This window comes from Anolis sagrei, chromosome 5 (genome assembly GCF_037176765.1).
Source record: "Anolis sagrei isolate rAnoSag1 chromosome 5, rAnoSag1.mat, whole genome shotgun sequence".
In the NCBI taxonomy this organism is placed as follows: domain Eukaryota; kingdom Metazoa; phylum Chordata; class Lepidosauria; order Squamata; family Dactyloidae; genus Anolis; species Anolis sagrei.
Genome location: NC_090025.1, coordinates 82,633,434 through 82,657,224, shown reverse-complemented (window position 1 = coordinate 82,657,224; position 23,791 = coordinate 82,633,434). Strand labels below are relative to the sequence as shown.

At 41.4% G+C, this 23,791-nt stretch overlaps 1 protein-coding gene across 1 annotated transcript in view; it reads right to left on the bottom strand.

Annotated features, from left to right (window-relative positions):
- LAMB1 (laminin subunit beta 1) overlaps positions 1-23,791 on the bottom strand; it is a 134,647-nt gene that overhangs the window by 14,450 nt on the left and 96,406 nt on the right. The window contains exons 24-28 of the mRNA XM_060778391.2: positions 19,268-19,637; positions 14,196-14,380; positions 11,142-11,383; positions 8,369-8,572; positions 4,089-4,233 (exon numbers count right to left, since the gene is read on the bottom strand). Of these exons, the coding sequence (XP_060634374.2) occupies positions 4,089-4,233; positions 8,369-8,572; positions 11,142-11,383; positions 14,196-14,380; positions 19,268-19,637 (1,146 nt within the window). The remainder of the gene's footprint in view (positions 1-4,088; positions 4,234-8,368; positions 8,573-11,141; positions 11,384-14,195; positions 14,381-19,267; positions 19,638-23,791) is intronic.

The following is a 23,791-nucleotide window of genomic DNA, read 5'->3' as shown; positions in this document are numbered from 1 at the left end:
AGTTAAAACAATACCACATGTCACTGAAAAATGGTAATGCAACACAATGGGTAAGAAATAGAAGTCTGTGGCAGCACTAATTGGACTCATTTCAGACTAGAAGTATTTTTCCAATACAGGGAGAGAGAAAGTTATTCCCACCCGACATTCTGTTTGCTTCAGCATTTGACGAATGAAGAGATTATTTATTTGTTTGTTTGTTTGTTTGTTTACGACATTTATATGCCACTCTTTTCACCCCGAAAACTCAGAGTGGCTTACAAGATGTATATACATAGGTAAAGGTTGTCCCCTGACATTAAGTCCAGTCATGTCTGACTCTGGTGCTCATCTCCATTTCTAAGACGAAGAGCCGGTGTTGGCCATAGACACCTCCAAGGTCATGTGGCCAGCATGACTGCATGGAGCGCCGTTACCTTCCCACCTGAGCGGTACCTATTGATCTACTCACATTTGCATGTTTTCGAACTGCTAGGTTGGCAGAAGCTAGGGCTGACAGCGGAAGCTCACACCGCTCCCCGGAATCGAACCTGTGACCTTTCGATCAACAAGCTCAGCAGCTCAGTGCTTTAACCCACTGCGCCACCGGGGGCTCCGTATATACATACAATATATTATATTATTAGCATAGTACAATATCAGTATTATATCTTGTTATGTTGTACTATACCATTATATAGAAATATTATTAGTCATATTACATGTAATATGAAATATATAATTATAATATATTATTATTATCGTTAGTATTATATTGTATTACATGATCTATATAAATAAAAATGTAATGTTCGTTTGTGGGATTAACAGAACTCAAAAACCACTTGATGAATTGCCGTCAAATTTGGCCACAAGACACCTACTAATCCAAGGAGTGACCATTACACAAAAAAATATTAAATTTGTCATTTGGGAGTTGTAGTTGCTGGGATTTATAATTAACCTACAATCAGAGCATTCTAAACTCCATCAATGATGGAATTGAACCCAACGTGGCACACAGGACTCCCATGACCAACATAAAACACTTGAAGGGTTTGGAGGGCATTGACCTTGAGTTTGGGAGTTGTAGTTCACCTACATCCAGAGAGCTCTGTGGACTCAAACAATGACGGATCTGGACCAAACTTGGCATGATTACTCAATATGCCCAAATATGAAGACAGATGGTATTTGGGGGAAATAGACCATGACATTTGGGAGTTGTAGTTACTGGAATTTATAATTCACCTACAATCAAAGAGCATTCTGAACCCCACCAACGAAAGAATTGGGGCAAACTTCCCAATGAGTGACCATCACTCATAAAAACACTGAAAAACACAGCAGAAGAGACTTAAAAAGCACAAAACAAAACAAAACATTACAATGAATGTGCAAAGCGACATACATATACACACACATATACACAAATATATATACACAAATATGTATACACACAAAACACATATACACAGACTGGGCCACAGCAATGTGTGGCAAAGGACAGCTAGTAATATTATAAATATTATATGTATATACAATATATTATATTATATTACATTATTAGCATAGCACAGGAGACAAGGTGGAACTGTCTCTTGCCCCCCTCTCTCTTCACTCTGGCCCAGAGCGGCAGTTGGTGCTGGCGGGAGGGGTCCCCAACTGATGACATATGCAGGAGACAAGATGGAACTGTCCCCTGCCCCCCCCCCAACTCTGGACCAGATTATAAGCATTGCATAAGTTAGTATACCAGGAGTGGGTGCAAGTATTATAAGGGCTTGTGCTCTATCTGTATATGATTCCTAGGGAAGAATTCAAGAAAGAGAACACCACGCACAGTTCTGAAAGTGCTGGATAAATGTATTGTCAAAGGCTTTCACGGGTTGTTGTAGGTTTTTTTGGGCTATATGGCCATGTTCTAGAGGCATTTCTCCTGACATTTCGCCTGCATCTATGGCAAGCATCCTCAGAGGTAGTGAGGTCTGTTGGAACTAGGAAAAAGGGTTTATATATCTGTGGAATGACCATGGTGAGACAAAGGACTCTTGTCTGCTGGAGCTAGGTGTGGATGTTTCAACTGACCACCTTGATTAGCATTTGAATGCCTGGCAGTGCCTGGAGCAATCTTTTGTTGAGAGGTGATTAGATGTGCTTGTTTGTTTCCTCTCTGTTGTTCTGCTGTTCTAATTTCAGAGTTTTTTAAATACAATTTCAACAGAAAGGAGGAAACCATGAAAATGAACAAAATCTGGCTACTAGTTCCAACAGAACCTACTCTGGGACTTCTGAATTCAGACAGAGTTTTAGAGCCCAATACTCCTGACCTCACAATTGTGTTAAAAAAACAAAGTATGGATCGTTGATGTTGCAATTCTAGATGAGAGAAGGATTGCAGAGAAACAACTGGAAAGCTGATACGATATGAGGATTTAAAGATCGAACTGCAAAGACTCTGACACAAACCAGTAAGGGTGGTCCCAGTGGTGATTGGCACACTGGGTGCAGTGCCTAAAGACCTTGGCCTGCACTTAAACACAATCGGCACTGACAAAATTACCATCTGCCAGCTGCAAAAGGTCACCTTACTGGGAACTGCACGCATTATTCGCTGATACATCACACAGTCCTATACATTTGGGAAGTGTCTGACGTGTGATCAGAGGCGGCCCTAGGTAATTTTCAACGGTAAGCAAACGTTATTTTGGCACCCCCCACCCCCCCAACCAATCACTGATATACATTTTCTGTTCGTCGTGGGAGTTCTGTGTGCCATAATTCCATCATTGGTGGAGTTCAGAATGCTCTTTGATTGTAGGTGAACTATACATCCCAGTAACTACAACTCGCATATGTCAAGGTCTATTTTCCCCCAAGAGTGCCTCATGAGCGCCCCTGGGCAAAATCAACTATACTGCAAATGCTTACTTTGTGTAATGGGTTGAGCCGCCCCTGCAACAGTACAACAGTACAACAATACAACAGCCACCAGAGTGTCTGCTGTGGACTCATCTTGTTGTGTAGGAGCCCCTGGTGGAGCAGTGGGTTAAACCCTTGTGCCGGCAGGACCTAAGACCAACAGGTTGCAGGTTCGAATTCAGGGAGAGCACGGATGAGCTCTCTCTATCAGCTCCAGCTCCTCATGCGGTGACATGAGAGAAGCCTCCCACAAGGATGATAAAACATCAAAACATCCTGCTGTCCCCTGGGCAACGTCCTTGCAGACGGCCAATTCTCTCACACCAGAAGTGACTTGCAGTTTCTCAAGTTGCTCCTGACATGACAAAAAAAATCTCGTTGTGTTTCAAATAATAATAATAATGATAATGATAATAATCATCTATGGAACATAGGTCGGGGTTTGGTCTGGAATGTGTCCAGAGGAGAGCGACTAAAATGATAAAGGGTCTGGAGAACAAGCCCTATGAGGAGCGGCTTAAGGAGCTGGGCATGTTTAGCCTGAAGAAGAGAAGGCTGAGAGGGGATATAATAGCCATGTATAAATATGTGAGAGGAAGCCACAGCGAGGAGGGAGCAAGCTTGTTTTCTGCTTCCCTGGAGACTAGGACGGGGAACAACGGCTTCAAACTACAAGAGAGGAGATTCCATCTGAACAAGAGGAAGAACTTCCTGACTGTGAGAGCCGTTCAGCAGTGGAACTCTCTGCACCGGAGTGTGGTGGAGGCTCCTTCTTTGGAAGCTTTTAAACAGAGGCTGGATGGCCATCTGTCAGGGGTGATTTGAATGCAATATTCCTGATTCTTGGCAGGGGGTTGGACTGGATGGCCCATGAGGTCTTTTCCAACTCTTTGATTCTATGATTCTATGATTCTATTCTATGATCCTGGCTCCAAGTGCCGTGGTTAAAAAAAAAAGAGCTTTTCTGTTCCCTTGGATCCTAGACTTATATGAGGAGATAATAGACAAGAGTGCACTTAGAAATGCAAAAGTTAGAATGGCTGGTGTACAAATCTAGCTGAATATCCTAACTCAGTCTGTGCTCTAGTAAACATTCAATATTTTTCAGTTCTTCAGGTCAAGTATAGGAAGTAAATATGAATAAAAGATGCAAAGTGGAAACTCAGAAAAATTTGCACAATTCTTACTCATGAGAAATTCCCTGATCTGCTTAATCAGATTTCTCAGATCTTCGTTGCTCCTGTCCACTTGCTCTTTGGTGGCATTTGTTTTCAACAAAACTTCCTGTGCATTCTGTTTCGCTTCATCGGCTCTCTGTTTTGCTTCTGAGACCTAAAAGTGAAGGCAGTGGGTCAGTTAGTTTCAATGTTATTTTGGAAAAAAAAGAAAACAACCTGAAAATAGTAATAATAATAATAATAATAATAATAATAATAATAATTATTATTATTATTCCGCTGTATTTCCCCAAAGGGACTCAGGCCGGATTCCAAACATAAAAGGCAAACTGTGCCTGAATACAACAACAATACATCAATGCTAACTAAATTTATACAACTCAATATATAAATACAAATTATAACTTAACTAAAATTAAATAAAAAGCACAGCTTGTTATAACAGACATAAAACAAAACATCCAACATCAAATGGAAACACTGACTTCCAAATTAGTTGAAGTTGTGTCGCAAAAGCCAGAACAAATGCAAATGATGTGCGAATCCACAATTACATCATCAGCCATTTAAACAAACCAGGATATTAGGTTGTGTTATGTTTTTTCGGGCTATATGGCCATGTTCTAGAGCAGTGGTTCTTAACCTGGGGTCCCCAGATGTTTTTGGCCTACAACTCCCAGAAAACCCAGCTAGTTTGCCAGCTGTTAGGATTTCTGGGAGTTGTAGGCCAAAAACATCTGGAGACCCCCAGGTTGAGAACCACTGTTCTAGAGGCATTCCCTCCTGACGTTTTGCCTGCATCTTTGGCACGAATCTTTAGAGGTAGTGAGGTCTGTTGGAACTGGATATCTTTTTATGCCGGCATTTAGCGGGATAATACAACTGGAAACTGAATTAAGGATAAATTACACAATGTTAATTTGAAAAACGTTGTTTCTGGTTTTAAAGTGTTATTTCTTGATTAATTGTGTGGGTTTTTTTTTTGTCATGTCAGGAGTGACTCCTGGTGTGAGAGAACTGGCCGTCTGCAAGGACGTTGCCGAGGGGACGCCTGGATGATTTTGTTGATGTTTTTATAATCCTTGTGGGAGGCTTCTCTCATGTCCCCGCAAGAGGAGCTGGAGCTGATAGAGGGAGCTCATCCGCCTCTCCCTGGATTCGAACCTCCGACCTGTCGGTCTTCAGTCCTGCCGGCACAGGGGTTTAACCCACTGCGCCACCGAGGGCTCAATTGTGTGGTACTTAGTTTGAAAGTAGTTGTTATACTCCAGAAACTTTGTTTTTGTAGCAGCCACAAGCTATGTCAAATTGGTTGAGACACAATTATATATTCATTTAAAAACTATAGCAAAATGTGCTATAGTTTTTGCACCAATAAACAATGTAATATATTGTATATACTTATAATATTTGTAATATTATAATGTAATGCAATATAATAATACTATGATATTATAATTATATATTTATACTAGCCATCCCCTGCCACGCGTTGCTATGGCCCAGTCAAGTGATCTGGAAAATAAAGTAATGAGAAAATGTTGGTTTCTAATATATGGAATTTTTTTATGCTTGTGGGTAAACACTATTTCTTGTTTCTTAGTCAGTGTTAATGTGGAGATTGTCTAGTTTGCCTACTCTGGAACATGCAACATATCATTGTCCTTCTTCAGGGGTCCCTTTCAAATCTATGACACTATATCTGTGTGTATGTGAATCATATCTATCTATATCTATGGCTGGATGGCTCTTTGTCAGGAGGGCTTTGATTACGTTTTCTTGTTCTGGCGAAGGGAGTTGGACTGGATGGTCTTAAATATTTTCTGTTGCTCCATGGGGGTTCTATGTGGGAAGTTTGGCCCAATTCCGTCGTTGATGGGGTTTAGAATGCTCTTTGATTGTAGGTGAACTATAAATCCCAGTAATTACAACTACCAAATGTCAGGGTCTATTTCCCCCAAACTCCATCTGAGTTCACATTTGGGCATGTGGAGTATTCATGCCAAGTTTGGTCCAGATCCATCATTGTTTGAGTTCATGGTAGTCTCTGGATACAGGTGAACTACAACTCCCAAACTCAAGGTCAATGCTCACCAAACCCTTCTAGTGTTTTCTGTTGGTCATGGGAGTCAAGTATGTCCTGGTTGGTTCAATTTTATCATGCTATCTGATTGTAGGTGAACTATAAACCCCAGCAACTACAACTCCCAAAAGACAAAAACAAATTTTTGGAGTGAAGGACATACATTGGGTTGTTAGGTGTATGCTGTCCAAATTTGGTGTCAATTCGTCCAGTGGTTAATGAGTTCTGTTAATCCCACAAATGAACATTACATTTTTGTTTATATAGACTAGCTGTACCCGCCACGCGTTGCTGTGGCCAACCTTCCCTCTTTCCCTCCTTCTTTCCGTTCTTCCTTCACTCCCTCTTTCATTCCTTCTCACCTTTCCTTTTCTTCTTCCTTCCTTCTCTATCTCTTTCCTTCCTTCCCCCTTTTCTTTCTCTTCTGCTGTCTCTCTTTTCTTCCTTCTCTCTTTCCTTCCCTCCCTCTTTCCCTACATCTTCCCCCCTTCCTTCTCTATCTCTTTCCTTCCTTCCTTCTCTCTTTGCTTCCATGTTTGCTTCTCCCTTTACTTCTTTTTTCCCCTCCCTCTTTCTTTTCTTTTCTTTTCTTTTCTTTCTTTCTTTTCTCCCCTTCCCTCCCTCTTTCTTCCTTTTTCTGTATTGTCATTTAGCTTTTTGGGGCTTTTTAAGTCTCTTCTGCTGTGTTTTTCAGTGTTTTTATGAGTGAAGGACAGACATTGGGTTGTTAGGTGTGTTCTGTCCAAATTTGGTGTCAATTCCCCAAGTGGTTTTTGAGTTCTGTTAATCCCACAAATGAACATTACATTTTTATTTATATAGATTACATGTAATATTACTAATAATATTACAATATAATGGTATAGTACAATATATTAATATTTATAATGTAATGCAATATGATTTATTGTAATTGCTGTTTTTATGTTTTACTGTAATATGAATTATGATGTTTTATTGCCTGTCTGTGATATTATGGTTGGAAACCGGCCTGAGTCTCTCAAAAGAGGTGATAAGGCCGGTATATAAAATGTTTAAACAAATAAATAAATAAATTTAATACTGATATTGTACTATGTTAATAATATAATATATTGTATGTATATATTTCTTGTAAGCGGCTCTGAGTCCCCTTGGGGTGAGAAGGGTGGCATATAAATGTCATAAATAAATAAATGATAGAACCAATTAGAAAATGGCATTTACAACCCAGGAACAGAAATTGTGTTACCTAGTGCGATTTGATGTAAGCCAGTGTTTCTGAACCTGGGGGTTGGGACCCCTGTGGGGGTCGCGAGGGGGTGTCAGAGGGGTCACCAACAACCATCGGAAAACATAGTATTTTCTGTTGGTCATGGGGGTTCTGTGTGGAAAGTTTGGTCTAATTCTATCGTTGGTGGGATTCAGAATGCTATTTCATTGTGGGTGAACTATAAATCCCAACAACTACAACTCCCAAATGGCAAGGTCTATTTTCTCCAAACTCTATCAGTGTTCACATTTGGGCATATTGGGTATTTGTGCCAAGTTTGATCCCGATCTATCATTGCTTGAGTCCACAGTGTTCTCTGGATGTAGGTGAACTACAACTCCAAAAACTCAAGGTCAATGTCCACCAGACCTTCCCAGAATTTTCTGTTGGTCATGGGAATTCTGTGTGCCAATTTGATCCAGATCCATCATTGCTTGAGTCCACAGTGTTCTCTGGTGAACTACAACTCCAAAAACTCAAGGTCGATGTCCACCAGACCTTCCCAGTATTTTCTCTTGGTCATGGGAATTCTGTGTGCCAAGTTTGATTCGATTCCATCATTGGTGGAGTTCAGAAGGCTCTTTGATTTTAGGTGAACTATAAATCCCAGCAACTCCAGCATTACCAAATGACAAAATCAATCACCCCCAACCCCACCAGTATTCAAATTTGGGCGTATCAGGTATTTGTGCAAAATTTGGTCCAGTGACTAAAAATACATCTTGCATATCAGATATTTACATTACGATTCATAACAGTAGCAAAATTACAGTTATGAAGTGGCAATGAAAATAACATTATGATTGGGGGTCCCTACAACATGAGGACCTATACTAAGGGGTCGTGGCATTAGGAAGGTTGAGAACCACTGATGTAAGCAAAAACAATCCTTGTTTTCAAGTCTAGCTATTCATGTTTGCACTTGCCACTTGCATTAACAAAAATAGGTGTTACCATTTTGGACAGCTGCTCCACTTCAGCCAAAGCGCCGAGGATGTCTCTGTCGAAATCCATAGCCTTTTGCCAGGCATTGTGGGCCACTGTAACCAATCCGTCGCAGCCCGGCCCTCCGCATTTCATTTTCCCATCTTCGGTCCGACAGCTTAGGCCACCACACTCCGAATCAGCGCAGGAAGCCCCAGGGGGAGTTCCACATGTCTGCATCAGACAGGATTAGGCAGAGGAAAGAGTCAGAGGTTATCGCTCTCTCAAAACACGATCAAAGCCAGCTCTTTAAGACACGGCCATCGGCACAGAACTGTATGGTCACACACTGAGGCTCCCCATAATTGCAACTTTGAGACCTTTCAGAACTTCTAGTTGGAAACCAAAGGCTTGTGAAATACATTTCGTTCCCAGGGAACTGGGATTAAGAGAAAGGGGATGGTTTTGTACCTGGGAATCTTTCACTCAAAATGAGAAAACAGCCTGATACTAAAAATGCCATTCTAGTCTCCCCCCCCCCCCCCAATAATTAATTAAAAAGAAAAAAATACACATGCCATTGGGTTGTTGTAGGTTTTTTCGGGTTGTATGACCATGGTCTAGAGGCATTCTCTCCTGACGTTCGCCAGTGATTCCGGCCATGAAAGCCTTTCACAATACACACATGCCATTTTTCTCCCAATGGGAAGTGTCTCCATAATGTCCTCAGTAGGTTTTTTTTCATTAAAAAATGTAATCATTTGTTATTGGGAAGTTACTTCAGTTTGAGTGCTTTAACTGTGGGTTGTTGTAGGTTTTTTCGGGCTATATGGCCGTGGTCTAGAGGCATTCTCTCCTGACATTTCACCTGCATCTGTGGCAAGCATCCTCAGTGGTAGTGAGGTCTGTTGGAACTAGGAAAAAGAGTTTATATATCTGTGGAATGACTAGGGTGGGGCAAAGGACTCTTGTCTGCTGGAGCTAGGTGTGAATGTTTCAACTGACCACCTTGATTAGCATATAATGGTCTGACAGAGCCTGGAGCAAACTTTTGTTGAGAGTTGATTAGATGTCCTTGTTTGTTTCCTCTCCGTTGTTGTGCTGTTGTAATTTTAGAGTTTTTTAACTGGTAGCCAGATTTTGTTCATTTTCATGGTTTTCCTCATTTCTGTTGAAATTGTCCACATGCTTGTGTATTTCAATGGCTTCTCTGTGTAGTCTGACATGGTGGTTGTGAGAGTGGTCCAGCATTTCTGTGTTCTCAAATAAATGTGTTTAACTGTGTTTTCCTGTATGGCAGGGGACTGGATTGGATGGCCATTGGGGTCTCTTCCAGCTCTTTGACTCTATGATATGTGTGCACTAAATTGAGGCAAGTGGTGTTTCTATAACAGGGGTCCTCAAACTTTTTAAACAGAGGGCCAGGTCACAGTCCCTCAAAGTGTTGGAGGGCCGGATTATAATTTGGAAAAAAAAAAGAATGAATTCCTATGCACATTGCATATAATTTGTAGTGCAAAAAACACTTTAAAACAATACAATAATTAAAATGAAGAGCAATTTTAACAAATATAAACTTATTAGTATTGAGTTGGAAGAGAATTGGGCCATCCGGTCCAACCCCTGCCAAGAAACAGGAAAATCGCATTCAAAGCCCCCCTGACAGATGGCCATCCAGCCTATGCTTAAAAGCTTCCAAAGAAGGAGCCTCCAACACATTCCAGGGCAGAGGGTTCCGCTGCTGAACAGCTCTCACAGTCAGGAAGTTCTTCCTCATGTTCAGGTTGGCAGAAGCTGGGGCTAACAGCAAGAGCTCACCCTGCTCCCCGGATTCGAACCATTGACCTTTTGATAAGGGCCTCAACTTCACTTGCTCAAGATCACACAGTTGGCTGCAAACGTATGACACACTGTGCCCATGCTGGGGACTTATTCAGGCATAAATAATTCAAGCATAAATAAAAAATAAATGCCCCCCCTCCCCGGCACCAACTGCTGCTTTGGGCCAGAGTGAAGAGAGGGGGAGGCAGGAGACAGTCCCATCTTGTCTCCTGTGCTTTACCAATAGTGTAATGTAATGTAATATAATATAATATATTGTATATACATAAAATATGTATAATATTATAATATAATACAATATAATACTACTACTAATAATACAATATTAGTTTGTTTGTTTGTTTTTGTTAAAATGTAATACAACTGGTTGCTCCTGACATGATAACCATATATATATATATATATATATATATATATAATCATTATATATTTTCTATTACATGTAATATTACTAATAATATTACAATATAATGGTATAGTACAATATAGTAATATATAATATTGGTATTGTACTATGCTAATAATATAATATATTGTATGCATATATATCTTGCAAGCTGCTCTGAGTCCCCTTCGGGGTAAGAAGGGTGGAATATAAATGTTGTAAATAAATAATAAATAGTATTTCAATAGGAGGTGCGGGCCTGCTTTTCGTTGATGAGATAGGATTGTTGTTGTTGTTGTGTTTTCAACTCGTTTCAGACTCAGGTTGACCCTGAGCGAGGGCCGGGTATATGACCTTGGAGGGCCATATCTGCCCCCCCGGGCCTTAGTTTAAGGACCCCTGTTCTATAACAATGTCCAGTTATAAACAACTATAAGTTGTTGGTATCTGCTTGGGTTGAGTTCCAGGACCCCCTACAGATACCAGCGACCTGCTTTTCACAGAATTTCTAATACATTTCAGACACCACTTTGGATATTTTTTTATTAGTTAGCAATTGGAGGCTCTGCTGTTTACCTTCTCGGCCACTTCTGCAAGATCCAGACTCTGGAGTTTGCCTGCAAGTTCATCCAAAAGGCGCGACTGCTCCTCTTGCTTCGCCTTGAATGCCGTCTCTGTCTCATTGATCAAACTTTCAATTTCTAGTCGCATTTCAGCTGACTGCTCCACCACACTGCCGGGAAGAATGGCTGAAGCGTTGGCTTGCCTTTCTGCATCCAAGGACATTTGGAAATATTTGGTAATGCTATCCAAGGCACCTGGAAAAAAGTGACAATTGTTGGGTATTTACTGCTTATCTCCAGATCATTGCAGAAAGCATCCATGATCAGGGAACACAGCCATGACAAGCTGCTCTTCCACAAAGCTAAACAAAAAGTGTTAGTGGTATTGCTGGTTGTTGTGCTGTACACTGGACCTGATTTTAATGGTGGTATTTCAGTGTCAATGTTGACTTTTGTGGAAAGGTGGCTGCTAAGGTAGCGGAAATGATCAACATTTTCTAATGTTACACCATTAAGCTGTATTTTTGGCATTGGAGAGGGATTGGCTGGTGACTGCTGGAAGAGCACTTTGGTTTTCTCGATGTTCAATGACAGTGTGCTGTCACTCGCTGGGCCTGTGCAAGAGACTGTAGACAGGACGTATATTCTGTGTGCCCAACGGCACGCCGGGCTGCCTCCTGATTAGAATCATAGAATCATAGAATCAAAGAGTTGGAAGAGACCTCATGGGCCATCCAGTCCAACCCCCTGCCAAGAAGCAGGAATATTGCATTCAAATCACCCCTGACAAATGGCCATCCAGCCTCTGCTTAAAAGCTTCCAAAGAAGGAGCCTCCACCACACTCCGGGGCAGAGAGTTCCACTGCTGAACGGCTCTCACAGTCAGGAAGTTCTTCCTAATGTTCAGATGGAATCTCCTCTCTTGTAGTTTGAAGCCATTGTTCCGCGTCCTAGTCTCCAAGGAAGCAGAAAACAAGCTTGCTCCCTCCTCCCTGTGGCTTCCTCTCACATATTTATACATGGCTATCATATCTCCTCTCAGCCTTCTCTTCTTCAGGCTAAACATGCCCAGTTCCCTAAGCCGCTCCTCATAGGGCTTGTTCTCCAGACCCTTGATCATTTTAGTCGCCCTCCTCTGGACACATTCCAGCTTGTCAATATCTCTCTTGAATTGTGGTGCCCAGAATTGGACACAATATTCCAGATGTGGTCTAACCAAAGCAGAATAGAGGGGTAGCATTACTTCCTTAGATCTAGACTCTATGCTCCTATTGATGCAGGCCAAAATCCCATTGGCTTTTTTTGCCGCCACATCACATTGTTGGCTCATGTTTAACTTGTTGTCCACGAGGACTCCAAGATCTTTTTCACACGTACTGCTCTCGAGCCAGGCGTCACCCATTCTGTATCTTTGCATTTCATTTTTTCTGCCAAAGTGGAGTATCTTGCATTTGTCACTGTTGAACTTCATTTTGTTAGTTTTGGCCCATCTCTCTAATCTGTCAAGAAGCCTTAGGATTTCCTTAAACAGAATCTTTAGATTGCTTAAAGGTTGAACAAAGTTTTTTATTGTTGCTAAGGTCTTCAATAAATCACAACTATTTCATGGCTTTCTTAACCAATTGGTGGCTTTCTCAATCTTGTCCACAGGGGACAGGCAACTATCTTCATAAACTGTTTCTTCGCTATCGGGGAAATCCTTAACCTCTATCTGGGCAGTCTGTCTTAGGCCTTGCTGGCGTGGGACTCCTACACCCGGTACCAACTGCTTCTGGCTGCCGTGAGTGCCCCTTACCAAACAGAGTCCTTTGTAGACTTTCAGTTCCCAGCAATGGCTGGCTGTAGCGCTGTGGGGCTGGATCCCTTCAGTAAAGGAGCTATAAGGCTGTAAATTCCCCAGCAAAGGCTTTTTTTTTTTGTTGTGTCAGGAGCGACTTGAGAAACTGCAAGTCACTTCTGGTGTGAGAGAATTGGCCGTCTGCAAGGACGTTGCCCAGGGGACGCCCGGATGATTTCATGTTTTTATCGTCCTTGTGGGAGGCTTCTCTCATGTCCCTGCATGAGGAGCTGGAGCTGATAGAGGGAGCTCATCCTCCTCTCCCCGGATTCAAACCTGCAACCTGTCGGTCTTCAGTCCTGCCAGCACAAGGGTTTAACCCACTGCGCCACCGGGGGCTATGCTGACACTGTATTCCCCAGCCAAGCTGTAAAAGACGAAGCTTTCTACAGGAGGACCTGATTTATGTCCTGTACAAAGACTTCTCTGTGTGGACTGAGCTAAAATGGCTCCTTTTCCCTCCCAAAACCCAAAAGGGGGCGGAACTAGAGAAAGAAAAGAAAGTTGGAGCTCCTGGTACAGCCGTGCCAGAACAGACAGGCTGAGCTTCTCGTATGCTTCTGTGAAGGTGTTTAGTGTGGCTTGTAGGTCTTCTCCTGAATGCGCACTGACAACGCTATCATCAGCATATTGGAGTTCTATACCAGATGTTGTTGCAACCTTGTTTTTGGCTTTCAGTCTGTCGAGGTTAAATAGCTTGCCATCTGTCCGATAGATGATATCCACTCCGTTGAGAAACTTCCCGCCAACAAGATGAACTATCATTGCGAGGAAGATGGGAAATAAGGTTGGGGCAATAACACATCCCTGTTTGACACCTGATTCCACCTTAAATGGGTCACTTCGGGAGCCATTGCTGTCCAAGACTGTTGCCATCATGTCATCATGGAGGAGCCGCAGGATGTTCACATCAGAAGCAGCATATTCTGAGATGATTAAGGACAGTGTGGACAGGATTGCCAAAGATATAGTTCTTCCTTCTAGCCCAGCAGCTAACACTGTGCATGCAGGGAGGGAAAGTGGGAGGAGGAAAGAGAAACTTGGATATTTTTAAAGCAAGTGATAAACTGGGAGAAGAGGGGGTTTTCTGCGACTGTTTCTACAAAATCAGCTGAATTGGAGGTATTTTTAATGTAAACATAAACTACGTATTTATTCAGACGTTTTGATTTCTTAGTAAACCCACAATATAAATCAAAGCAAGACTATGAAGCCCAGATAAATACTGACCCCGGACATCAGAGATTTTAATGAACTCCAGTTGCTCTGCCAGCTCTTTCACGACGCTGTCTAGGCTCTTTGCATCGGCCTCGAGGGCACTCAGTTGAGTGTCTGTGCTGTTGCTTTTTGCTGCCACCTCGGATACTTTTTCTTCAACTTCGGCAATCTTTTCGGTAACATCAGCTATTAGCTTCCTGTGAACCAAACAGAACCCAGTTTATTGAACTGAACAAAACTCGAAAATCCAAATGATACGTTAATTCCTCTTTTCCGCCAACTCAAAAATGTGCTAAATTATTTTGTAACAATTGTCCCACATTAAATACTGATCTAGCAGAGATATACCATCCATTAATCACCAGTATTATAGAAATTCAAGGAAGCAAAAGACTCAGAAAACAGTTGTTCTGTGTGAAACTTTTCTCAGTTTGGATTCCTAAAGTTTGCTGTAATGCATTTGAACTTTGCCAACCACAAAGGTCAGAGGATTGACTCTTAGAATCCATACATAATTTTTATATTCCAAACAATTACCAAATGTGTTATTAAAATTACTTTTTTTTCAGTCTGGTTCTAAGTGGGGTGACGTTACACAATAGATTCTTTATAAGACTCTGTAAAACATGCAATGAAATAGAAATCCGACAGTTTGCTGTGGGAGACACATTCCAAGTTTCATGGCTTCACTATAATGCAGTTTCTTTAAACTTTTATAGGTTTAATACTGCAAGCTTATACATGTCTTCTATACACTGCATTCAATGGGACTTGCTCCCAAGCAGGCCAGTTTGTGATCTAGGCCCTTTTGCACATTGACCTGGGAGTATCTCTAGGAGTATTGTAATACTGGAATGGATAAAGATAATTTGGAAGATTAAAAAAGATTATTAAAAGTATGAATTATTTTTTTGCCACAGGTTTTTTAAAATGCGTAGTGATATTATTGTTATTGTTTCACTTTGTTTTTGAATTATTTACTGTTGTATTGTTGTCGTTGTGTTTTATTGTTGTTGTATTTGGGTTCGGCCTCTTGTAAGCCGTATCGAGTCCTTTGGGAGATGGTAGCGGGGTATAAATAAAGGATTATTATTATTATTATTATTATTATTATTATTGTGTCAGAAGCGATTTGAGAAACTGCATGTCATTTCTGGTGTGAGAGAATTGGCTGTCCATTGCCCAGGGGATGCCCAGATGTTTTATCATCCTGTGGGAGGCTTTTCTCATGTTCCCGCATGAGAAGCTGGAGCTGATAGATGGAAGCTCACCCTGTCTCGTGGATTCAAACCACTGATCTTCAGGTCAGCAGTTCAGCCAGCACAAGGGTTTAATTTAGTTATTTATTATTTATTTACAGTATTTATATTCCGCTCTTCTCACTCCGCAGGGGACTCAGGGCGGATTACAATGTACGTATACATGGCAAACCTTCAATGCCATAGACACACGACATATATAGACAGACAGAGGCAATCTAACTCCAAATTTCATGAGGGTATTCTGGTCACCAGGGGAGCTGTTGCTTCACTGTCCATTTGTGACACTGATGAAGTACTTCCTCATTCTTAGCAGGCTTGCTGGAGATTTTTATGGCATTGTAAATTAGTTAAATTAGCCTCCCCATGTAGGCAGTACCTAAATGTTCTACTTGACAGATGCAACTGTCTTTCAGGCTGCAAAGGTCGACAGCAAGCTACACAAATTGGTCAGACACTCACTCCGATCCGGGCTGGCTTAGAACTCATGACCTTTCGGTCAGTAGTGATCTTAATGCAGCTGACTCCCAGCCATTGCACCATTGCGGCTCCTAGTATAAGCTATGACAGTACAACCAAACCTTGGAGATAACTACAATTGTGTGCCTTCAAATAATTTCCAACGTATGTCGACTTATTCAGAGAAGGTGTGACATTGCCTTTCTCTGAGGCTGAGAGAATTTGATTTTCCCAAGGCCACTCAATAGTTTTTCATGTCCAAATCAGGATTTGAACCCTAGACTTGAGTTGTAGTCTAATGCTCAAACTACTACACCATGCTGGTTCTCGAATAGGGCAATATAAATAACCCACAGTAATAGTACCTGGAAAAAGATGTTCCACTTGGCTAATCTATGCATGAGTGGCTTACGTTTGGAAGCATTTGGGGAGTAATTGTGCCAAATTCAAAAGCATGGTCTGCCCTGTGAAACAAGATTGAAGCAAGATTGTGGTAGAATATCAAGCCCTAGATATTGAAACTTTTTTTTTCGTGGACACAGTTTTCTCTTTTGAAATCTAGACAAAGCGTCACCATTCTCCAGAACCAACAAAGTACAAATTAGGATTAGTCTAGACAACTTTCAACACTATTTCATTCTGACATTAGTACTTGCACAAAAATATCCCACTGCCGTGCTCCAGGGCACATCGGATTTGCTACAAAGCATAATTGGAGTGGGTGTTTCCATAATGACAATATCGCAAATGGTGAAGGCAGTTTGCCCAGGGTGGTAAATGTTGCGTGGTTGGACTATAAGTCCCAGAATCCTCAGGAAGCCATTTGTAATCCAAGAAAGTGACATTCTCAAACTCTGTTTATGACTAATTCCCATCTGTAGAGTACAAGGTTTGAGAAGACTGCTTGTAGGAGTTTGCAGGAAAGTCATCAACTAGATGGCCCAAGGGATCTCTTCCACCTCTGTTGTTGTTGTTGTTGAGCCTGGATGGCCATCTGTCAGGGGTGCTTTGATTGGGTTTTTGCTGCACAAAGGCAGAAGGGAGCTGGACTAGATCGTCCAAGGGGTCTCTTTCAAATAATAATAATAATAATAATAATAATAATAATAATAATAATAACAACGACAACAACAACAACAATCTTCTTTTTCAGAATGAGTGACCATCTGTCAGGGATGCTTTGATGGTGCTTTTGCTGCACGAAGGCAGAAGGGGGCTAGACTAGATGGCTCAAGGGATCTCTTTCAAATCTTCTTCTTCTTCTTCTTCTTCTTCTTCTTATTATTATTATTAAGGCTGGATGGCCATCTGTCGGAGGTGCTTTGATTGTGCTTTCCTTGCATGAAGACAGAATGAAAGAAGTTGGACTAGATGGCCTTTAGAGGTTCCGTCCAACTCTAGGATTCTATATAGGCACTGAATATTTGAATATTTAAGCCGCCATGAATCCCTATGGGGAGATAGGGCAGGGTACAATTATTATTATTATTATTATTATTATTATTATTATTATTGATACCGTATTATTTTTGTTGAACCTCTTTTTCCACTTACAAAGCCAGTTTACTGTTTTTCTTTGAAACATGGTAAATATTTAAAAAACCATTTAACCTCATTTACAGAATAAAGGGGAAAGATAAATATACAGAGTTAAATAAGACTATCCTCATGATTGAACAATTGTAATAAACACAGCAAAAGTAGGGGTTATGATGGTGGTGGGATTGGGAAAAATACTGGTATTTTGACTGCTAATTTTGAAGATTGTTATTTCTAAGATTGTATGTTTGTAAGAATTATACAATAAAAAAAATTAAAAAGTGTAAAAAAATTAACCTACTGATGCCTCAATTAATGTAATTTTACTGGTATTTATTTTTATTTTTGAAATTTATCGGTAGCTGCTGCATTTCCCACCCTTGGCTTATACTCGAGTCAATAAGTTTCCCCAGTTTTTTTGTGGTAAAATTAGGTGCCTCGGCTTATATTCAGGTCGGCTGATACTTGAGTATATCTATATATATAAAATCCAAAAGGACGTCGTTAGGGACCGCAAAACGCGAAAAACCCCGGACGAAAAATCACCAAACTTGGCATACGCATACCTCAAACCACAAGGTATGCACAACACTCATCACAATTCAAAACAACATTACAACAAACTCATAATCACAGAAACAAACAGAGCATGCGCAGAGCCGTCCCGGCGTGAGCCGCTCGTCGTGCACACATGGCCGGACCATGCCCCCTCCACGGAAGCCATGCCCCTCCCTTCTCCGCCCTGCCCCTACCCGCCCATACACCATCCTTCCCTCTTCCCCTCCTCCTCCTCCACTGCCCACTCCCTCTCCGATAAAGCCACCCCCACCCTCCGCTGCCCCGCCCCTACCCGACCATACGCCATCCTTCCCTCCTCCCCTCCTCCTCCTCTGCTGCCCACTCCCCCTCTGATAAAACCACGCCCCCACCCTCCGCCGCCCCGCCCCTACCCACTCATACGCCATCCTTCCCTCCTCCCCCTCCTCCTCCTCCGCTGCCCACGCTCCCTCCGATAAAGCCACCCCCCCACCCTCCAACGCCCCTACCCGCTCATACGCCATCCTTCCCTCCTCCCCCCTCCTCCTTCCCCGCCCACACCCCCTCTGACACAACCACCCCCCCACCCTCCGCCGCCCAGGAAAGAAAAAAGGGAAGGGAGGAAAGACGCAGCAAAGGAAAAAGAGAAAGAAGGAGAGAAAGACGCAGGGAAGGAAATAAATAAGGAGAAGGAAGGATGAAAGCAAACAGCTAAGGAAGGAAGTAAACAGGTAGAGAAGGAAGAAAAGGAAGAAAAAAACGGAATGAAGGAAGGAGTGAAAGAAGCAGAGAAAGAGGGAGAGAAGGCTGGCCACAGCAACGCAAGGTAAAGCTAGTATGGTACATTGCAAAAGTACAGACGTTACACAGAAAACTTGTACAGTCATCCATCAACAGCAGTCTCCTAATTTCTTTCTCAAACGACTTCTCCGTTGTGAATGCAACAAAAACAACTGGCGGTATCAACAATTCAAATTAGTCTTTCTCTTTTGCCTTCCTTAGACTGAAAGAAGGAACAGGAAAAGCTAACATGCTACGGGCCAAATATTTTTAGCACCTCATTTCTCATCCTGCATAAACAGATATGTCATCCTAATTAATATCCCAGGATAATACATACAAAATCAACAAATGTGTCTAATTGCCAGGTGGCTCCACAGTTTCCTGCATATTTTCCATCTGTATGGCACAGATCCAACTTCCTCTTGCTTTTCTTTTTGCGGCAGTTCTAGCTGAAATTACAAAATGATGAGCAAATGGGAAGGAGCATTATTTACACGCCATACTTACTTGGCTTCCTCAAAGAGATTCCCAATGTTCTTAAGGGGCCCTGCTGCAGGATTTTGGCCAATGATACTTTTAATCTCATTCAGTTTTTCCTCCACGGAGTTGAGCGTCTGCTGGTAAGGCCCACTGACCCCTGTGATTTTCAGGGCATGTGCTCTTTCCAGGAATCTCTGGGTCCGATTAGTGAGCTCACTAATGATAATATCCCAGAGGGCAAAACACTGGTGGCAAGGCACACAGTTTGGGAAACTGCCAGAATAGCCTCGGGTGCACTTATCACACCGGGCTCCTTCCACACCCTCATTGCAGATGCATTGGCCGGTTGTGCGGTTGCACTGTGGGGTCTGAATGCCACGCTGATCACAGTCACAAGCTGCAATAGACACAGAAATAAAACAAATTGATGACACGGTGATAAAAACAGCAATTGCTTAACAAAGAATGGAATTACCAATAGCAATTCTCTTGATAAATTACATTCAGTTTTTCACTCCAGTTTTGATCCCTCCTAAGTATAGTCTACTTTCCATTATCTTCATCTCATCAAGTGCAAATTTGTTTGGTGGCATGTATACAAAGCCACAGGCATGTAACAAGGTGTAGTACCAACAGAATATCTGCATTCTAGTACCAATTCAAACATGTCTGGTAGGCAACCTTAGGGTCTGTCATATGTTCCATAGTTGATGGTAGTTGTTGGTGGTAGACCTGGCAGTTGGTGATGGAAGGGTTAATGTAAGTCTTGGTTCTAAAGGGCTGAGTAATTTGTAAGTAACAGTTTACAGGTAAAAGCAATTAAGGGTGGAGGTATGCAGGGGATAGGTTGTAGCTGGGTGTTACTGGATTTGAGGAGCTAACCTTGAGACTGATCTTTGGGAAAAAAGTATTGTTATATTTTGGTGGTGGATACTAGGGCTGGGCGGTTTCGTTTCGTTAATTCGTAATTCATTAATAATTCGTTAATTTTTTCAATTACAAAACGATAACGAACCATTCTGGAGCAATTATTAAAAAAAAGAATTTTCAAAAACGTTTTGTAAATGCTTCGTATTTCGATATTGTATTCGTTTCGTTATTGTTTTGAGGTCGTTTCGTTATTATTTCCGCATGTCTGGGCCAGTTTTATGGTTTAATTAGTGAAAAAAAATTATAATATCACACCAACAGTCAACAACAGAGGGAGAGGGAAGCTTCAGAAGGTTTTGGAGGTTTTTTAGCGTATTTCGTGGTTGCATCCGCCATTAACGAATCGATTCATTATTGTTTCGGAAATTGATTCGTTAATTTTTTACCATTTACGAAATTTCGTAAATATCGAATTTTTTAAAAGGAAAATTTTGTAATTATTTTAAATATCGAAACAAAAAAAACCCCCCAAATACAAATCGATTTTAGAAACAAATTTTTCCGTTGTTACCCAGGCCTAGTGGATACTGCTGGTTTTTCCCCCAGGTCTGTTGGATTTTTAGTATCCTGACCTGTCTCCTGTAATCTTGGAATCCTGTAACCTTGAACCTTTGGACTGGCTTTTGACTACAGTATAGACTCTTGATCCCTGGTCTTTGTTTATTGAACTCTCAGTGTTTGACCACTGGACTGGACCCTTTGACTAAGGTGTAGCGTTTGCTATCAGTTTTTGTTTATTCTGTGGCTGAGTGCTATCGTTATGTTTTATATTTTGGTCTATTAAAACGGCCACCAAGTAAGTGCTATTTTAATTAAACTGTTTGATAAAACTGGGAGTTTTGTTCATCTCTACCTAAATAAGGCAGAGCCCTGGCAACGTGACAGAGCCAGAGGTTTAGCACAGCTGGTAAATCAATAGCAATTATAATATCTATCAACCAAAAGGTTGCAAGTTCGAATCCCCGAGTTGGCGTGAGCTGCCAACTGTCAGCCCAGCTCATTATTTACTTAAGCAATTTGGAAACAGCTTTAGCTGTGATTTAGAGAAATTAGGTGCCGCTAAAAGCAGGGGAGGTGTTTTACGACGCCATAAAAGAAAGAAGATCAGAAAATGCTAGGCGCCCAAACGGAAGGAGGAAGTCCTGACGGCTCTTCGTCATAGAGGATAGAGCAACAGCACCCCCTGGACTCGAGCCCAACCTTCCATGGCACCAAAAACCACAATATCTTGGGACTACATTTTGCTACCATCCCACATGCCCTCTAAACCCCATGAATTGGGTTTTAGAATAGAGAGAAGAGCAGTTAGGGGAAAGGAAGAAAATCTTGTCAGGCCAATAGCCAGGTGCTAAAGGAGAGTTGAAAACCCAGAAGTGAACAGGAAACAGAACTACTTAAAAATCCAAGCTGTCTGTATTCAGGCTTATGCTTGTATCCTTTCTGGCCAGATTGTAATAAACCTCTATCACCTGTCTTCGCCTGCCAAGTGTGTTCTCTGATCTCAAATTGGGCTGTTAACATAATGCTTGCCAGGCATGGATCCTCTTATCTGAGGTCCATAGCTCTAAATTTGACTACAGTAGAGATGCAGGTACCATTGTGATGAATGGAAACCAAAATGGATCAAAAGTACAGACTGTCAGCTATCAAGATGATAGAAATGTTGATGTCCAGCAGATTAAAGCAATGTCATATCTTTCAAAAAGGCTTCAGAAATTTAACACATAAAAATGATCCATAAATCTATCAGGAGCTTTGCAATGTATGGATTTCCTTCCTTCTCTTTCTAGTTGCAGTCTCTTGTTGATATTTCATCCATCAAGATTGAAGCTTCCCTCAAACATAGTCCCCATTGCCATATAATCTGGGATAAGCAGAGAAACTGGGATCAGATACTGGGATATAGGGCAGGGTGGAAGGAGCCTTAGAGAAAATGGTAACAAGTGCATAGGGAAGGACAATACTAGGTGTCAGTAGTTTTATATGTGTGGCTATTTAAATACATTCCCATTTTAAAGCCAGATTAAAGCCATAAATAAAACCAGATTTCTTGTGGAGAATTCATATATAGGGAAACCCCATCCTCAACTGGGAGTGTTGTCCCGCTGCTCAACTTATGTTGGAGCAATTCAACAAAATGGCCTTTTTGTTCTCAGAATTATACCAACACAAGGGGTTTTATTTCCATCAAAGCAACTTTAACATTCCCACAGTGAATTGCTTGCTGTGGAACGTAAACCCCCTCAAGCGATTCATTCCTCTTTGAAGGCTATGGGGGGAAAGGAGTCACTTAACCCTCCCTCCCTACACACTAACTATTAGTTTCTGGGGAAAAGGCACTCAAGAGAATGGCTAATTATTCACATTCCTTACCAGGGTGTGACAAAAACAGAAGCCTGGTGCCTTCACTTGAAGATCTCATGATAGATCATGTTACACACCCAAAGCATATCAGCAAGTCAAGTTAGTCTTTTTGGAGGACTAACCATCTTGAAATTTATGGGAATTTATGGGTTGTTGTTTTTTTTTTTTTTTTTGAAGGCATTAAATTTTTCTCTTGGATGTATATGATTCAGAAGTCAATCCAGAAACAGCAAAATCAGCACAATAGATAGCCGTGCTATAATTGATTTTCAGTATATAAGGAGCCCAAATTCTAGTACAGATTGAGTATCTATTATTATACATTTGAAAAGTTTTCTGTTTCTGGTTTGAAAGTGTTATTTCCTATTTGACTGTGTGGTACTTACTTCAAAAGTAGTTGCTATAGTCCAGAAATGACATTTTTGTGGCTGCCACAAACTATGTTGAATTGGTTGAGACTCGATGAGAAATTCATTGAAAAACTATAGCACAATGTGCTGCAGGATATCCCGCAAAAACAAAGTTTTTGCAGTTTAATAAACCTTTTCCTTGTTTTTATGATAGAAAACATAGTTTTTCTGTTGATCATGGGGTTTCTGTGTGGGAAGTTTGGCCCAATTTTCTCGGTAGGGTTCAGAATAATCTTTCATTGTAGGTGACATATAAATCCCAGCAACTACAACTCCCAAATGCCAAGGTCTATTTTCCCCAAAGTCTATCAGTGTTCACATTTGGGCATATTGAGTATTCATGCTAATTTTTGGTCCGGATTCATCATTGTTTGTGTCCACAGTGCTCTCTGGATGTAGGTGAACCACAACTCCAAAACTCAATGTCACCAAACCCTTCCAGGATTTTCTGTTGGTCATGGGAGTTCTTTGTGCCAAGTCTGGTTCAATTCCATCATTGGTGGAGTTCAGAATGCTCTTTGATTGTAGTTTAACTATAACTGCTCTATATGCTATAGGTTCTATCCACCTTATTGACCAGCCTATTCTCTAACTCGTTTGCATACCAGCCCCGCTCCCCAAAATGAGCCTAGAAGTATTGTCGAAGGCTTTCATGGCTGGAATCACTAGGTTCTTGTGGGTTTTTTCAGGCTATATGGCCGTGTTCTAGAGGCATTTTCTCCTGACGTTTCGCCTGCATCTATGGCCATAGATGCAGGCGAAACGTCAGGAGAAAATGCCTCTAGAACACGGCCATATAGCCTGAAAAAAACCACAAGAACCTAGTCTAGAAGTATTTCTGGTTGTT